Source organism: Ovis canadensis, chromosome 4, assembly GCF_042477335.2.
Source record: "Ovis canadensis isolate MfBH-ARS-UI-01 breed Bighorn chromosome 4, ARS-UI_OviCan_v2, whole genome shotgun sequence".
Taxonomy (NCBI): domain Eukaryota; kingdom Metazoa; phylum Chordata; class Mammalia; order Artiodactyla; family Bovidae; genus Ovis; species Ovis canadensis.
The window spans coordinates 64,696,297-64,714,890 of record NC_091248.1 but is presented as its reverse complement, the minus strand read 5'-3'; the positions used below and the strand labels follow the sequence as shown (position 1 = coordinate 64,714,890).

At 38.1% G+C, this 18,594-nt stretch overlaps 1 protein-coding gene across 1 annotated transcript; it reads left to right on the top strand.

Annotated features, from left to right (window-relative positions):
* The first annotated feature begins 15,670 nt into the window (after positions 1–15,670).
* On the top strand, positions 15,671–17,925 carry LOC138439696 (small ribosomal subunit protein uS8-like). The gene has a single exon (XM_069588807.1). It carries the CDS (start codon positions 15,671–15,673, stop codon positions 16,061–16,063), a length of 393 nt encoding a protein of 130 aa, XP_069444908.1. The 3' UTR covers positions 16,064–17,925.
* Positions 17,926–18,594: the final 669 nt, after the last annotated feature.

Genomic DNA, 18,594 nt, shown 5'->3' with positions numbered 1-18,594 from the left:
ATCTCCTCAAGTATTTTCTCATGGTCTTTCTTTTTGTCTTCTTCTTCTGGGACTCCTATGATTTGAATGTTGGGGCATTTAACACGGTCCTGGAGGTCTCTGAGATTGTCCTCATTTCTTTTAATTCATTTTTCTTTTTTCCTCTCTGATTCATTTATTTCTACCATTCTATCTTCTAATTCACTAATCCTATCTTCTGCTTCTGTTATTCTACTATTTGTTGCCTCCAGAGTGTTTTTGATCTCATTTATTGCATTATTCATTATGTATTGACTCTTTTTTATTTCTTCTAGGTCCTTGTTAAACCTTTCTTGCATCTTCTCAATCCTTATCTCCAGGCTATTTATCTGTGATTCCATTTTGATTTCAAGATTTTGGATCATTTTCACTATCATTATTCAGAATTCTTTCTCAGGTAGATTCCCTATCTCTTCCTCTTTTGTTTGGTTTGGCGGGCATTTATCCTATTCCTTTACCTGCTTGGTATTGCTCTGTCTCTTCATCTTGTTTATATTGCTGAGTTTGGGGTGGCCTTTCTGTATTCTGGCAGTTTGTGTAGTTCTCTTTATTGTGGCGTTTCCTCACTGTGGGTGGGGTTGTTTGGGTGGTTTGTCAAGGTTTCTTGGTTAGGGAAGCTTGTGTCGGTGTTCTGGTGGGTGGAGCTGGATTTCTTCTCTCTGGAATGCAATGAAGTGTCCAGTAATGAGTTATGAGATGTCAATGGGTTTGGAGTAACTTTGGTCAGCCTGTATATGGGAGCTCATGGCTGTGTTCCTGTGTTGCTGGAGAATTTGTGTGGTATGTCTTGCTCTGGAACTTGTTGGCCCTTGAGTGGTGCTTGGTTTCAGTGTAGGTATGGAGGCATTTGATGTCAATTAATGTTCCCTGGAGGCAGGAGTTCTCTGGTGTCAGGGTTTGGACTTAAGCCTTCTGCTTCTGGTTTTCAGTCTTATTTTTACAGTAGTCTCAAGACTTCTCCTTCTATACAGCACCATTGACAAAACATCTAGGTTAAAGATGAAAAGTTTCTCCACATTGAGGGACACCCAAAGAGGTTCACAGAGTTACATGGAGAAGAGAAGAGGGAGGAGGGAATTAGAGGTGACCCAAATGAGATGAGGTGGAATCAATAGAGGAGAGAGTAAGCTAGCCAGTAATCACTTCCTTAGTGCACTCCGCAACTGGACCACTCAGAGATGTTCATGGAGTTATACAGAGAAGAGAAGAGGGAAGAAGGAGACAGAGGTGGCCAGGAGGATAAAAGTGGGGAATCAAAAGGAGAGAGACAGATCCAGCCAGTAATCAGTTCCCTAAGTGTTCTCCACTGTCTGGAACACACAGAGATTCACAGAGTTGAGTAGAGAAGAGAGGGGGTAGGGAGGAGACAGAGGCGACCTGGTGGAGAAAAAGGAGAGTCCAAAGCAGGGGAGAGCAGTCAAGCCAGCAATCTTGGTCCCAAGTAAAAATGGGTACTGAAGATTGGGTTCTTAAAGGTACAAAATTGATAACAAATACCAAAAAGCAAAGATGAAAAATCTAGAGTAGAGTTTGGAATTTCAAAAATACAATATTAAAGAAAAGAAGAAAAAAAAGAAAGAGAGGGAAAAAAGTCACAAAAATTAAAAAAATTATATATATATGTGTGAAGTTTGCTTTTAAAAAATAGGGTCTTTTTTTCATAAAGTAATAGTAGGTTATAAAAGTGAAAATTAAAGGAGTAATAGAGGACTTTAAATTAAAAAAATAAAAAAAAGAATAATAGTAAAAATATATCTAGGACTTTCTCTGGTGATGTTGTGGGTACTGGGGGGTCAGTTCATTTTCAGATAGTTCCTTGGTCCGGCTTATATTTCTCAAGATCTATAGGCCCCTTCCTATGTAGTCGGTACTAACAACAGGGTTTTAATCTATTGCACCTGTCACTTCCAAGGCGGTTCCCTCTGTTTTAGCTTCTTCTGTTTGCTGGTCTCTTCAGTGTCTGATTTCCGCCCTGACACGAAGGGGGTGGTGGTGGACACTTTTTTTAGGCTCACTTGTTCATTCATGCTGAGGGGAGGGAGGGACGCTGCAAACAAATAACACTGGCGTGTGCTCTCAGTTCCTCAGCCACACTGGGCCTGCCCCCGCTCATGGAGCATGTGCCCTCCCTGCCCACATTGCGCAGGCTCTAGGTTGCTCCACCTGGAACCGTCTGAGGCCATCCCTGGGCTTCATGCACCTCCCAGGTCTAAGCCGCTCAGGTTCAGGCACTTGGATAGTCCTCAGAGGCGCAGACTCGGTTGGGCCTGCGTTTTGTGCCTTTCCCAGGTCCGAGCAGCTCAGATGATGAGATGTTTGTTTGGCGAGCATGGTCACTGCGACTGGCAAGCATGGTCACTGAGACTTATCGCCTCCCCCATTCCTGCTGCTCTGTTTTCTGGGTGTACAACCGGCGCACCTTCTCAGGCAGATGTTGACTGTCCAGAACGCCAAGAAAATCTTAGCAAAGAAGCCTGCTTGCAGGTTGGTAGATAATGTCTCTCTGGGGCTAAAATTGGCCCCTTCCGGCTCTGGCTGCCTGTCACTGGAGGGGGATGGTCTGCAGCCGGCTAGTTCTGTTCAGTCCTTTGTTCTCTGCATGGGCCTGGCGGTGTCTTAGGGCTTTTCGCGTGGTAGCTATCCCACAGTCTGGTTTGCTAGCCCAAGTTAGTTCGCTCAGATTGCCCTCGGGGCATTCAGGCCAGCTCCTTACTCTAAGCAAAGCAGCCCTCGCCTCCCTTCCCAGCCCCCACTTGCTAGTGGTGGGTGCAGGCGTCTGCATTGCTTCTCCGCTGGGGAAGTTACCGTTGGGCACGTAATCTGTGGGTTTTGATTATTTATTTATTTATCCTCCCTGTTATGTTTCCCTCTGTGCATCCAAGGCTTGCCACAGACTCAGCAGTGAGAGTGTTTCCTGGTGTTTGGAAACTTCCCTGTTTTTAAGACTCCCTTCCCAGATCAGAGCTCCGTCCCCACCTCTTTTATCTTTTTTTGTCTTTATATTTTTTCCTACCTCCTTTCGAAGACAATGGGCTGCTTTTCTGGGTGCCTGATGTCCTCTGCCAGCATTCAGAAGTTGTTTTGTGGAATTTACTCAGCGTTTAAATGTTCTTTTGATGAATTTGTGGGGGAGAAAGTGGTCTCCCCATCCTATTCCTCTGCCATCTTAGGACCGCCGCTCTAAAAAGCCTCTTGATGAAAGTGAAAGAGGAGAGTGAGAAAGTTGGCTTAAAGCTCAACATTCAGAAAACGAAGATCATAGCATCTGGTCCCGTCACTTCATGGGAAATAGATGGGGAAACAGTGGAAACAGTGTCAGATTTTATTTTGGGGGGCTCCAAAATCACTGCAGATGAGGATTGCAGCCATGAAATTAAAAGACACTTACTCCTTGGAAGGAAAGTTATCGCCAACCTAGATAGTATATTCAAAAGCTGCAAAGGAATTCTATTAGTCATATCGAAAAGCAGAGACATTACTTTGCCAACAAATGTCCACCTAGTCAAGGCTAATGGTTTTTCCAGTGGTCATGTATGGATGTGAGAGTTGGACTGTGAAGAAAGCTGAGCGCTGAAGAATTGATGCTTTTGAACTGTGGTGTTGGAGAAGACTCTTGAGAGTCCCTTGGACTGCAAGGAGATCCAACCAGTCCATTCTAAAGGAGATCAGTCCTGGGTGTTCATTGGAAGGACTGATGCTAAAGCTGAAACTCCAGTACTTTGGCCACCTTATGTGAAGAGTTGACTCATAGGAAAAGACTCTGATGCTGGGAGGGGTTGAGGGCAGGAGGAGAAGGGGATGACCAAGGATGAGATGGCTGGATGGCATCACCGACTCAATGGACCTGAGTTTGAGTGAACTCTGGGAGTTGGTGATGGACCGGGAAGCCTGGCTGCTGCAATTCACGGGGTTGCAGAGTCGGACATGACTGAGCGACTGAACTGAACTGATTCACATATCCCCTCTTTTTTGGGTTTCCTTCCCATTTAGGTCACCACAAAGCATTAAGTAGAGTTCCCTGTGCTATACAGATGGTTCTCATCAGTTATCTATTTTATACATACTAGTGTATATATAGGGCTTCCCTGGTGGCTCAGAGGTTAAAGTGTCTGCCTGCAATGCGGGAGACCTGGGTTCGATCCCTGGATCGGGAAGATCCCCTGGAGAAGGAAATGGCAACCCACTCCAGGATTCTTGCCTGGAGAATCCCATGGGCGGAGGAGCCTGGTGGGCTACAGTTCATGGGGTCGCAAACAGTCGGACACAACTGAGCCACTTCACTTCACTTCACTTCACTTCAGTGTATATATATCAGTCCCAATCTCTCAATTCACCTCAACCTCCCTATCCCCCTTAGTGTTCATTAGAGATTCACTAACCTCTTTAACTTTTCTCACATGATTAAGATACAAGTGAATTAGACTCTGGGTAACACAAAACTAGAGAAGAAGTGAGCTGAAAATACAACATTTTAAATAAAAGAGGTATGACTGGAAAAGATCATAACATTGGAAGGGATTAATAAGATCATCACAACTTCAGATTTCTAGAAACTTTATCAAGATATGCAAGCCATGTGCCTCTAGCCACTTTCGGCAGAAATTTCAGCCTATGAGAGTGTTTAGAATGATCACCACATTGTCCATTCAGGAGGAATCTACAGAGGTTTGAGCCTGAGAAAACATATGTTTCTTGGTTCTCTGGTCTTTTCCTGACTGCTTATTAGAAACAGTGTAATTTTCACTGTTCTGCAGTCTGAGAAACATTACAATTATATCCCCAGATCACAATAATCAATTCTGGGCAGCTCTAGATGGAGAAAGTCATGGCCACCCCTGAAAGACTGTAAGTCTCTCTTCACTCATAGTTGGCTGCTGGAATTGATGACAAAAGCCCAACACATCACCCTTAGTTCAGTTCAGTTCAGTCACTCAGTCGTGTCCAACTCTTTGCAACCCCATGAATCGCAGTACGCCACGCCTCCCTGTCCATCACCAACTCCTGGAGTTGACTCAGACACGTCCATCGAGTCAGTGATGCCATCCAGCCATCTCATCCTCAGTCATCCCCTTCTCCTCCTGCCCCCAATCCCTCCCAGCATCAGAGTCTTTTCCTATGAGTCAAGTCTTCGCATGAGGTGGCCAAAGTACTGGAGTTTCAGCTTGAGCATCATTCCTTCCAAAGAACAACCAGGGCTGATCTCCTTCAGAATGGACTGGGTGGATCTCCTTGCAGTCCAAGGGACTCTCAAGAGTCTTCTCCAACACCACAGTACAAAAGCATCAATTCTTCGGTGCTCAGCTTTCTTCACAGTCCAACTCTCACATCCATACATGACCACTGGAAAAAAAACATAGCCTTGACTAGACAGACCTTTGTTGGCAAAGTAATGTCTCTGCTTTTCAATATGACTAATAGAATTCCTTTGCAGCTGTGAATATCTAATGAATTCTTTACACTTGTTATTTTACCTCTTCCTTAATATTTCCAAAAAGCACTACCATTGCAGATTCTCTGATTTTCTTTTTTATCTTTTTCTTTTAAAAATATTTCTGCTTCATTCAGGTGTAATTCATATATAAAACCATAAAATATTTAATATGTGCCTTGTGGTCATAGAAGTATCCCACATCTAGTTAATTAACACATCCATCACCTCATATATTTATCTTTTTTGCATATGAGAGAACATTCAAGTTTTACTCTCTTAGCAACTTTCATTTGTACAACACAATGTTATCAACTACAGTCATCATATTTTATATTAGGTACTCAGAATTTATTCATCTCAGAGCTGAAGGTTTGTATACTCTTACCAGCCTCTTTCTGTTCTCCCGACTGCCCAGTCCCTGTCAACCACTCTTCTGCACTCTATTTCTATGAGCTTGACATTTTATTTAGATTCGACAGGTAAGTGAAACCGTGTAGTTTTTGTCTTTTTCTGTCTCACTTATTTCATATGGCATAATATCTCATAGGCCATTCATGTTGCAAATGGCAGAATTTCCTTCTTTCTCATGACTTCAAAATTCCATTTTGTATGTAAACAACATCTTCATCCATTAAAAGGTGTTTATGTATTTGGCAATTGTGAATGATACTGCAATAAATAATGTGGCTGCAGGTATCTTTTAACTATCTTATTTTCACTTCCTTTAAATATAGATCCAGAAGTGGGATTTCTAGAATACATGGTAGTTCTATTTTTAATTTTTTGAGAAACTTCCATACTGTTATCCATAAGTGACAATTAATTTACATTCCCATCAATAGTGTACAAGGACTCCCTTTTCCCCACATCTTCACCAGCATTTGTTATTACTTGTCTTCTTGATAATAGCCATTCTAACAAGTGTGAGGTGGTATCTCATTATAGTTTTGATTTGCATTTCCATGATGATTAGTGATGTTGAGCACCTTTTTTATGGGTCTGTTGGCCATTTGAATATCTTCTTTGGAAAAATGTCTAGTCAGTTTCCTTGCCATCTTCTTTTTTTAAAATAAATTTATTTGTTTTAATTGGAGGCAATTACTTTACAATATTGTTGTGGTTTTGCCATACATCAACATGAATCAGCCGTGAGTGTACATGTGTCCCACCATCCTGAACCACCATCCCACCTCCCTTCCCACCCCATCCCTCTAGGTTGTCCCAGAGCACTGAGTTTGAGTGCCCTGCATCATGCATTGAACTTGCACTGGTCATCTATTTTACATATGATAATACACATGTTTCAATGCTATTCTCTCATATCGTCCCACCCTCAGCTTCTCCCACATAGTCCAAAAGTCTGTTCTTTATATCTGTGTCTTTTTTGCTGTCTTGCATATAGGGCCATTGTTAACCGTTTTTCCTAATTCCATATATATACATTAATATACAGTATTGGTGTTTCTTTTTCCAACTTACTTCACTCTGTATAATGGCTCAGTTTCATCCACCTCATTAGAACTGACTCAAATGTGTTCTTTTTTTAATAGCTGAGTAATATTCCATTGTGTATATACCACAACTTCCTTATCCATTCATATGCCGATAGACATCTAGGTTGCTTCCATGTCCCAGCTATTGTAAACAGTGCTTCAGTGAACATTGGAGTACATGTGTTTCTTTCAATTCTGGTTTCCTTAGTGTGTATGCCCAGCTGTGGGATTGCTGGGTTGTATGGCAGTTCTATTTCCAGTTTTAAGGAATCTCCACTCTGTTCTCCATAGCAGCTGTACTAGTTTGCATTCCCACCAACAGTGTAAGAGGGTTCCCTTTTCTCCACACCCTCTCCAGCATTTATTGTTTTTAGAATTTTTGATGGGAGCCATTCTGACCAGCATAAGATGGTACCTCATTGTGGTTTTGATTTGCATTTCTCTGATAATGATTGATATTGAGCATCTTTTCTTGTGTTTGTTAGCCATCTGTATGTCTTTGGAGAAATGTCTATTTAGTTCTTTGGCCCATTTTATAATTGGGTCTTTTATTTTTCTGGTATTGAGCTGCATGAGTTGCTTGTATATTTTAGAGATTAATTCTTTGTCAGTTGCTTCATTTGCTATTATTTTCTGCCATTCTGAAGGCTGTATTTTCATCTTGCTTATAGTTTCCTTCATTGTGCAAAATCTTTTAAGTTTAGTTAGGTCTCATTTGCTTATTTTTGCTCTTATTTTCATTACTCTGGGAGGTGAACCATAGAGGATCTTGCTGTGATCTACGTCAGAGAGTGTTCTGCCTGTGTTTTCCTCTATGAGTTTTATAGTTTATAATCTTACATTTCAATCTTTAATCCATTTTGAGTTTATTTTTCTGTATGGTGTTAGAAAGTGTTCTAGTTTCATTCTTTTACACATGGTTGACCAGTTTTCCCAGCACGACTTATTAAAGAGATTATTTTTCATCCATTGTATGTTTTTGCCTCCTTTGTCAAAGATATGCTGTCCATAGGTGCATGGATTTATCTCTGGGCTTTCTGTTTTATTCCATTGATCTATATTTCTGTCTTTGTGCCAGTATCATGCCATCTTGATAACTGCAGCTGTGTAGTATAGTCTGATGTCAGGCAGGATGTTTCCTCCAGTTCCATTCTTCTTTCTCAAGATTTCTTTGGCCATTTGAGGGTTTTTTTGTGTGTGTTTCCATATGAATTTTGAAATTATTTGTTCTATTTCTGTGAAAAATTCAGTTGGTAGCTTGATAGGGATTGTGTTAAATCTGTAGATTGCATTGGGTAGTATACTCATTTTCACTATATTGATTCTTCCAATCCACGAACATGGTATATTTTCCCATCTATTTGTGTCATCTTTGATTTCTTTCATCAGTGTTTTATAGTTTTCTATGTATAGGTCTTTTGTTTCTTGGGTAAAGTTATTCCTAAGTGTTTTATTCTTTTGGTTGCAATAGTGAATGGAATTATTTCTTTAATCTCTCTTTCTGTTTTCTCATTATTAGTGCATAGGAATGCAAGGGATTTCTATGTATTAATTTTATATCCTGCAACATTACTATATTCATTGATTATTTAGTAATTTTCTGGTGGTGTCTTTAGAGTTTTCTATGTAGAGGATCATGTCATCTATAAACAATGAGTTTTACTTCTTCTTTTCCATTCTGGATTCCTTTTATTTCTTTTTCTTCTCTGATTGCTGTGGGGCTTCCAAAACTATATTGAATAGTAGTGGTGAGAGTGGGCACCCTTGTCTTGTTTCTGATTTTAGAGGAAATGCTTTCAGTTTTTCTTCATTGAGGATAATGTTTGCTATGGGTGTGTTGTATATGGCTTTTGTTATGTTGAGGTATATTCCTTCTATGCCTGATTTCTGGAGAGTTTTTATCATAAATGGATGTTCAGTTCAGTTTAGTTCAGTACAGTCGCTCAGTCTTGTCTGACTCTTTGCAATCCCATGAATCGCAGCATGCCAGGCCTCCCTATCCATCACCAACTCCTGGAGTTCACTCAGACTTAAATCCATCGAGTTGATGATGCCATCCAGCCATCTCATCCTCTGTCGTCCGCTTTTCCTCCTGCCCAAAATCCCTCGAGGATCAGAGTCTTTTCCAGTGAGTCAACTCTTTGCATTAGGTGGCCAAAGTATTGAAGTTTCAGCTTTAGCATCATTCCTTCCAAAGAACACCCAGGGCTGATCTCCTTTAGGATGGACTGGTTGGATCTCCTTGTAGTCCAAGGGACTCTCAAGAGTCTTCTCCAACACCACAGTTCAAATGCATCAATTTCAGGTATGATCTAAATCAAATCCCTTTTGATTATACAGTGGAAGTGAGAAAGAGATTTAAGGGACTAGATCTGATAGATAGAGTGCCTGATGAACTATGGACTGAGGTTCGTGACATTGTACAGGAGACAGGCATCAAGACCATCCCCATGGAAAAGAAATGCAACAAAGCAAAGTGGCTGTCTGGGGAGGCCTTACAAATAGCTGTGAAAAGAAGACAAATGAAAAGCAAAGGAGAAAAGGAAAGATATAAGCATCTGAATGCAGAGTTCCAAAGAATAGCAAGAAGAGATAAGAAAGCCTTCCTCAGCAATCAATGCAAAGAAATAGAGGAAAACAACAGAATGGGGAAGACAAGAGATCTCTTTAAGAAAATTGCAGATACCAAGGGAACATTTCATGCAAAGATGGGCTCGATAAAGAACAGAAATGGTATGGACCTAACAGAAGCAGAAGATATTAAGAAGAGGTGGCAAGAATACACAGAAGAACTGTACAAAAAAGATCTTCATGACCCAGATAATCACAATGGTATGATCACTCACCTAGAGCCAGACATCCTGGAATATGAAGTCAAGTGGGCCTTAGAAAGCATCACTACGAACAAAGCTAGTGGAGGTGATGGAATTCCAGTTGAGCTGTTTCAAATCCTGAAAGATGATGCTGTGAAAGTGCTGCACTCAATGTGCCAGCAAATTTGGAAAACTCAGCAGTGGCCACAGGACTGGAAAAGGTCAATTTTCATTCCAGTTCCAAAGAAAGGCAATGCCAAAGGATGCTCAAACTACCTCACAATTGCACTCATCTCACACTCTAGTAAAATAATGCTCAAAATTCTCCAAGCCAGGCTTCAGCAATATGTGAACCTTGAACTTCTTGTTATTCAAGCTGGTTTCAGAAAAGGCAGAGGAACCAGAGATCAAATTACCAACATCTGCTGGATCACCGAAAAAGCAAGAGAGTTCCAGAAAAACATCTATTTCTGCTTTCTTGACTATGCCAAAGCCTTTGACTGTGTGGATCACAATAAACTGTGGAAAATTCTGAAAGAGATGGGAATACCAGACCAACTGACCTGCCTCTTGAGAAATCTGTATGCAGGCCAGGAAGCAACAGTTAGAACTGGACATGGAACAACAGACTGGTTCCAAATAAGAAAAGCAATATGTCAAGGCTGTATATTGTCACCCTGCTTATTTAACTTCTATGCAGAGTACATCATGACAAACGCTGAGCTGGAAGAAGCACAAGGTGGAATCAAGATTGCCGGGAGAAATATCAATAACCTCAGATATGCAGATGACACCACCCTTCTGGCAGAAAGTGAAGAGGAACTAAAAAGCCTCTGGATGAAAGTGAAAGAGGAGAGTGAAAAAGTTGGCTTAAAGCTCAACATTCAGAAAATGAAGATCATGGCCTCCAGTCCCATCACTTCATGGGAAATAGATTGGGAAACAGTGGGAACAGTGTCAGACTTTATTTTCTGGGGCTCCAAAATCACTGCAGATGGTAACTGGAGCCATGAAATTAAAAGACGCTTACTCCTTGGAAGGAAAGTTATGACCAACCTAAACAGCATATTGAAAAGCAAAGACATTATTTTGTCAACAAAGGTCCGTATAGTCAAGGCTATGGTTTTTCTAGTGGTCATGTTAGACATGGATGTTGAATTTTGTCAAATGCTTTCTCTGCATCTATTGAAATAATCATATGGTTTTATCTTTCAATTTGTTAATATGGTGTATCACATTGATTTGCAAATATTGAAGCATCCTTCCATCCCTGGGATAAAGCCCCTTAGTCATGATGTATGATTTTTTTATTATGTTGTTGGATTCTGTTTGCTAGAATTTTGTTGAGGATTTTTTAAGATCCCCTGGAGAGGGAAATGGCAACCCATTCCAGACGGAGGAGCCTGGTGGGCTACAGTCCATGGGGTCACAAAGAGAGTCAGACACGACTGAGCAACTTCACTTTCTTTCACTTTCATCAGTGATATTAGCCTGTAGTTTTTGTTTTTTGTGGCATCTTTGTCTGGTTTTGGTATTAGGGTGATGGTGGCCTCATAGAATAAGTTTTGGAGTTTTCCTTACTCTGCAATTTTCTGGAAGAGTTTGAATAGAATAGGTGTTGGCTCTTCTCTAAATTTTTGGTAGAATTCACCTGTGAAGCCATCTGGTCCTGGGCTTTTGTTTGTTGGAAGATTTTTGATTACAGATTCGATTTCCATGCTTGTGATGGGTCTGTTAAGATTTTCTATTTCTTCCTGGTTTTGCAAGGGTATTCTTTTCTAAGAATTTGTCCATGTCTTCCAAGTTGTACATTTTATTGGCATATAATTGCTGATAGTAGTCTCTTATGATCTTTTGTATTTCTGTGTTGTCTTTTGTGATTTCTCCATTTTCATGTCTATTCTTATTGATTTGATTCTTCTCCCTTTTTTTCTTGATGAGTCTGGCTAATGGTTTGTCTGTTTTATTTATCTTCTCAAAGAACCAGGTTTTAGTTTTGTTTATTTTTGCTATAGTCTCCGTTTCTTTCTCATTCCTTTTTTCCCTGATTTTTATGATTTCTTTCCTTGTGCTAACTTTGGGCTCTTCTTTGCTTCCTTTTCTAGTTGCTTTAGATGTAAAGTTAGGCTGTTTATTTGCTGTTTCTCTTGTTTCTTGAGGTAGGCTTGTATTGCTATGAATCTCCCTCTTAGCACTGCTTTTACTGAATCCCAAAGGTTTGAGGTTGTCATGTTTTCACTTTCATTCATTCTTATGCATATTTTTATTTCCTTTTTCATTTCTTCTGTGATCTGTTGGTTATTCAGAAGCGTGTTTTTTAGCCTCCATATGTTTGTATTTTTAATAGTTTTTTTCCAGTAGTTGACATCTAATCTTACTGCATTATGATCAGAAAAGATGCTTGAAATGATTTCAGTTTTTTTTGAATTCACCAAGGCTAGATTTATGGCCCTCCCTGCCCTCTTCTTAATTGGATCATTTGTTTATTTGTTTTGCTGTTGTGTTGTATGAATTCTTATATATTTAGGATATTAACCCCTTATCAGATACGTGGTTTTCAAATATTTTCTCCTGTTTTGTAGGTTAGTTGCCTTTTCATTTTGTTGATGGTTTTCTTCGCCCTGCAGAAATTTTTGTTGTTGTTTTGTTTTTAAGTTTGATGTAGTCCCACTTGTTTATTTTTGCTTTTGGTGTCAAATCCAGAAAGTCATGGCCAAGATCGATTTCAAAGGATTTACTCTCTGTGTTTCCTTCCAGAAATTTTATGGTTTCAGGTCTTATGTTCAAGTCTTTAGTCTATTTTGAGTTAATTTTCGTGTTCTGTTTAAGATAGTGGTCCAGTTTCATTCGTTTTTTTAATATTAGTTAAGCACTTACTATTTTTAATAAATATTTATTCGTTTATTTAATTTGGCTGTTCCAGGTCTCAGTTGTGGCACACAGGATCTTCAGTCTTTATTGCAGTATGTAGGATCTTTAGTTGTGGCATGCAGGATCTTTTAGTTGCAGCATGTGGGATCTAATTCCCTTACCACATGTTAAACCCAGGCCTCCTGCATTGGGAGCATGGAGTCTTAGCCACTGAACCAGCAGGGAAGTCCCCAGTTTCATTCTTTGGCATGTGGTTGTCCAGCTTTCCCAACACCATTTATTGAAGAAATTATCCTTTCCCCAGTTTATACTCTTGGCTCCTTTCTCGTAAATTAATTGACTATGTATATATGGGTTTATTTCTGGGCTTTCTATTCTGGGCTTTCCATTCTATTTCTGGGCTTTCTAATATAAAAGATCTATGTATCTGTTTTCATGCCAATACTATACTGCTTTGATTATTATAGCTTTGTGATGTCATTTAAAAATCTGTCTCCAGTTTCATTCTTCTGTCTCAAGATAGCTTTGGTTATTCAGAATCTTTTGCAGTTTCATACAAATTTTAGAATTTTTTTCCTATTCCTGTGAAAAATGCCTTTAGAAATTTGTCAGTAATTACATTGCATTTATAGATTGCTTTGGGTAGTATGGACATGTAACAATATTAATTCTTCCAATCCATGAAAGGTGAATATCTTTACATTTAATTTTGAATTCTTCAGTTTCTTTTATCAATATCTTATAGTTTACAGTGTACAGATCTTTCACCTGCTGATCAAATTTATCCCTAGATATTGTATTCTTTTTGATGAAATTATAAATGAGATTGTTTGTAGGATACAGTTGACACAGTTGATTCTTGTTTTTTTTCTTTCTTTTTAATTAAAGAATTTAGTTCATTTACATTTAAAATTATTGACAGTTATGGACATCCTATTCCCATTTTGTTGTTTGTTTTCTACCTCTTTTGTAACTCCTTTATTCTTCTCTCTCTTTCTTTGTGAGTTCATAATTTTCTATAGTACATAAATATATTCTTTTCTCTATCTTTTCTGTATTTACTATAGGTTTTTGCTTTGTGGTTATCATGAAGTGTACATAAGATATTGCATATATATAACAGTCTGTTTTAAGCTAATAATAACTTTGAACACATACTAAAGCTGTACATTTTACTCTTTATCCCTACCTTTTATGTTTTTGATGTCACAATTTATATCTTTTTACTTGTGTATCCATTAACAAATTATCGAAGTAATAGTTAAATTTAAAGAAAATATATGTTTGGTTTTTTATAAAAAAACAAATAAATAAATAAATATAAATCCGTTTATAGTAGATTTATAAGTGATTTACCTACTATTGCAACATTAAAGTATTCTGAATTTAAGTTTTTATATACTTTTATCAGTGAGACTTATACTTTCATATTTTCCTGCATCTAATTAATGTTCTTTCTTTTTAGTTGGGAGAACTTTCTTTAACATTTTCCTTCTTGCATAGTTGGTCTAGTGATGATGAACTCCTTTAGCTTTAGCTTATTTGGAAAATTCCTTCTCTCCTTCAATTCTGATGTACAGCTTTTTTGGGTAGAGTATTTGTTGGAAATTTTTACTTCATTCAGCATTTTGAGTATATTATGCCTCTCCCTCTGGCCTGAAAATGTTCTGCTGAAAAATCTGCTGACAGTCTTATAGAGGTTCCCTTGTGTGTAACAAGTTTTTTTTTTTCCTTGATGCTTTTAAGATTCTTTCCTTGTATTTAACTTCTAACAGTTTAAATATAATGTGTCACAGTGTGGGTCACTTTCGATTCTTCTTATTTGAACTCTCTGAGCTTTCTAGATCTAGATATCTGTTTCTTTCCATGGGTTAAGGAAATTTTCATTTATTATTTCTTTGAATAAGCTTTCTTCCCCCTTTTCTCTATCTCCTCCTCCTGAGACCCCTACAATATATATATTGGGCTGCTTGCTCCTTTTCCATAATTTCCTTAATCTGTCTTTACTCTTTTCATTCCTTTTTTTCTTTTTCCTCTGCTGATTGGATGAATTCCACCACCTTATCTTCAGGTTCACTGATTCTTTCTTATGCTTGATCTAGTATACTGATGAGCTCCTCAATTTAAAATTTTCAGTTCAGTTATTGTATTCTTCATCTTTGTAGGTTTTTTTTTTTAGTACTTTCTTATATTTTTATCTCTGCTGACATTCTTACTTTGTTGATGTATTATTCTTCTGACAATAGTGAGAATCTTTATGACCATTATTTTGAACTCTTTATCAGCTAAATTACTTACCTGTCTCATTAACATCTGCTTCTGGAGTTTTATTTTGTTCTTTAGATTGGAAAATATTCTTATGTTTCTTCATTTTGCTTGACTCTCTGTATCCATCTTGCCTATTTCCCAAACATGAGAAATGTTTTCATCAGTTTCAAGTGTGATGGAATGAGATCATATGGCCAGAGAAGATGACAATGGTGCAGTCATTTATTGTACCAATATATGCTATGAGATAAAGAATATAACTTCTAGCAAGTAGGTAGGGACATACCAAGTGACCTACTGACTTAGACACAAGCACATACCTCACCAGAACAGTGCTGCTCAAGTCAGAACCTGGTTAGTTAGAGGCTATCTCTAAAAAGGTAACAATATTAATGGAAATTTGGTGTCTTGGTGCTAGTTCACTGATCTGAGAAAGATTATACATACAAATCTGTCTTAACTGGAATAGAAATATACAGAAAAAACCTGAGTAGCAGAAGCATTAAAAGATAAAACATAACTTGCCCCATCTCAGTTACTATAGCTGGTAATCATGTTCTGGGGATGTCATTGTGATTTTTTTAATCTATAAAGCAGTGAAAATTACATTGCGGTTAATGAACAGTCATGAAAACACTGAAAAACCAAAGGACATAAGTTTTCTTAGACTCAAACCTTTGGAGTGTCCTCCTAAGTCATCATTGTGGTCATCATTATTTTAGGTCGTATCTTTAAAGATAGAATAGCTCTTTCCACCATCTTTCCATGCCACCAGAATGGTGTGCATGAATGTCCTGGCTGATGCTCTCAAGAGTATCAACAATGCCAAAAAGAGAGGCAAACGCCAGGTCCTTATTAGGCCATGCTCCAAAGTCATCGTCAGGTTTCTAACAGTGATGATGAAGCATGGTTACATTGGCGAATTTGAAATCATTGATGATCACAGGGCTGGAAAAATTGTTGTGAACGTCACAGGCAGGCTGAATAAGTGTGGAGTGATCAGCCCCAGATATGATGTGCAACTCAAAGATCTAGAAAAATGGCAGAATAACCTGCTCCCATCCCATCAGTTTGGTTTCATTTTACTGACAACCTCAGCTGGCATCATGGATCATGAAGAAGCAAGACAAAAACATACAGGAGGGAAAATCCTTGGATTCTTTTTCTAGGGATGTAATACATACAAATAAAATGCCTTAGAGGACTGTAATGCTCCCTTAAAAATAAAAATAAAGATAGAATAGCAACAATAACAAGCCCACAGAGAGTGTTAGACCAAGGAAGTGGGAATAGGATGGCATATCAACCCTTAGCTGGCTAGTAGGGACTGGACAGGGCTTCCCCAGTGGCTCAGTGGTAGAGAATCCACATGCAAGGCAAGATTTGCAGGAGATGGAGGTTCAATCCCTGGGCCAGGAAGATCCCCTAGAGGAGGTCGTGGCAACCCACTACAGTATTCTTGCCTGGAGAATCCCATAAACAGAGGAGCCTGGTGGGTTACAGTCCATAGTGTTGTGAAGAGTCAGATATGACTTAAGTGACTTAGCATGCATGCATGCAGGGACTGGACAAGAAGTTTTGAAATCTTGTTGCTTGATTGTAGACATGAAGAAGAGATTCAGGTCTACCTTCAGTTTCAGCTTTGACATGTAAAGAGCATGGAAGTCACCACTTCCCTTTTCAGAACAAGAAAAAAACTCAGATTCTAAGATTCATTGACTTCATTCTCAGAAAACTAAGATTCATTAACTTTCATTAGACTCATCAGAGAAAGAACGTCAGAGGGCAAACTGCCACTCTGAAATCTGGAGAGACAGGTGAATATAAAGAATCCCAAATACCAATTCACTAGGAACAGAGAAGCTGTGTACTCATTGGAAGATTAAATTTTTAATTTTAATGAATTGCTAGAGGCTGGGTGTGGACCAATTTGAGAGTTGAAAAATCTTGGTAGTCCAGTCTTAGTGGCTGCCCTCACAGTTTCCTGAGGTTTTACTCTAGGATCCCTCCCCCGAGGTCCATATGATGAAGATTGTATAAGCAGAAAAATTATATAGTTGTATTAATAAAAAAATACTTGACAAAATCAAGATTGAATAATTCATTTTAAAAATACTCAGCAAACTAGCAATAGACAGGAATTTTCTCAACTTCGTAATAATGAGCATCTACCAAAAACCTAAAACTAACATCATATTTAATGGTGAGAAGTTAGATGCTTTGCCAGGAAGTCAGGATTATACTAGAAGTCCTAGATGGTTCAGTAAGACAAAGAAAGAAATTAAAAGTATACATATTAAGAAGGAAGAAATGAAACAATCTTTTGTTCACAGGTGACATGATCTTCTCTATAGAAAAATTGTCAAAAGTCCTAGAACTATAGCTGATTAGAGCAAGTTTGCAAGATGCTAGTTAGTTTGCAAGAATCAGTTGTTTTCTTCTATGCCAGCAATGAACAATTGGATTTTGAAATTGAAAACCCAATACAATTAATGATAGCACCCCCAAAACAAAACTTAAATATAAATCTAAGAAAATATGTATAGGATCTCTATGTGGAAAAGTATAAAATTCTAATGAAAGAAATCAAAGAAGATCTTAAGAAGTATAAAGATAGTCATAGATTGGAAGACTCAATATTGTTGATACATTGTTTTTCTCAACCCAATCTATATATTTGTTGTAACCATATCAAAATTCCATCATGCTGTTTTGTGGATATCAATGAAACCATTCTAAAGTCTATGTGGATAAGCAAAAGGTTGAGAATAGCTAACACAATACAAAACAACAAAGTCAGAGGACTGACACTACCCAACTTTAAGACTTATTACAAAGCTTAAAAGTTAAGTCAGATGAAAGAACAGATACATAAATTAGATCCACACAGAGGCAGTCAACTGATCTTTGGCAAAAGGGTGAAGGCAATTCAATGGAGAAAGGATGATCTTTTCAAGAAAATGTCCTGAAACAATTCAACATCCATAAGCAAAAATAAATAAATCTAGACACAAACCTAATACCTTTAACAAAAAAATACTAAAAATGTATTTAGATCTAAATATAAATCACAATACTATAGAACTTTTAGAAGAAAACAGAGGGAAATCTCAGACTTTGGGCTTGATGATGAGTTTTTAGATACAATATAAAAACCATAATATGAAATAAAATGTTGTCTTTATTGAAATTTAAAACTTCTGCTCTGTGAAAGACACTTTTAAGAGAATCAAAAGACAAACCACAGAAAGGAGAAAATATTTGTAAAATACATATCTGATAAAGGACTTGTTTCCAAAATATACAAAGAACTCTTAAAACTTAACAATAAGAACACAAACAACCCACTTAAGAAATGGGCAAAGATCTGAAAAAACAACACACCAAAGACATACAAATGGCAAGTATTTATAAAAAGATATTCAACATCATGTGTGATTAGGGAACTTCAAATTAAAATGACAATGAAATACCACTACATACATATTAGAAGTTAAAATTTAAACAGATAATACCAAATACTGACAATGTTGTTTAGAATGCAGAGCAAAAGGAACTCTCATCTCTTCCTGTTGGGAATGGAAAATGGTACAGTTGCTTTGAAGGAGTTTGGCAGTTTCATGCAATGCTATAAGTAGTCTCATAATCCGGTTCAGCAGTCACACTCCTAGGTATTTACCTAGGTTACACCCAGTTGAGT

Coding starts and splice junctions, on each gene's coding strand:
- LOC138439696 (XM_069588807.1), top strand. CDS start 15,671: ATGGTGTGCATGAATGTCCTGGCTGATGCTCTCAAGAGTATCAACAAT.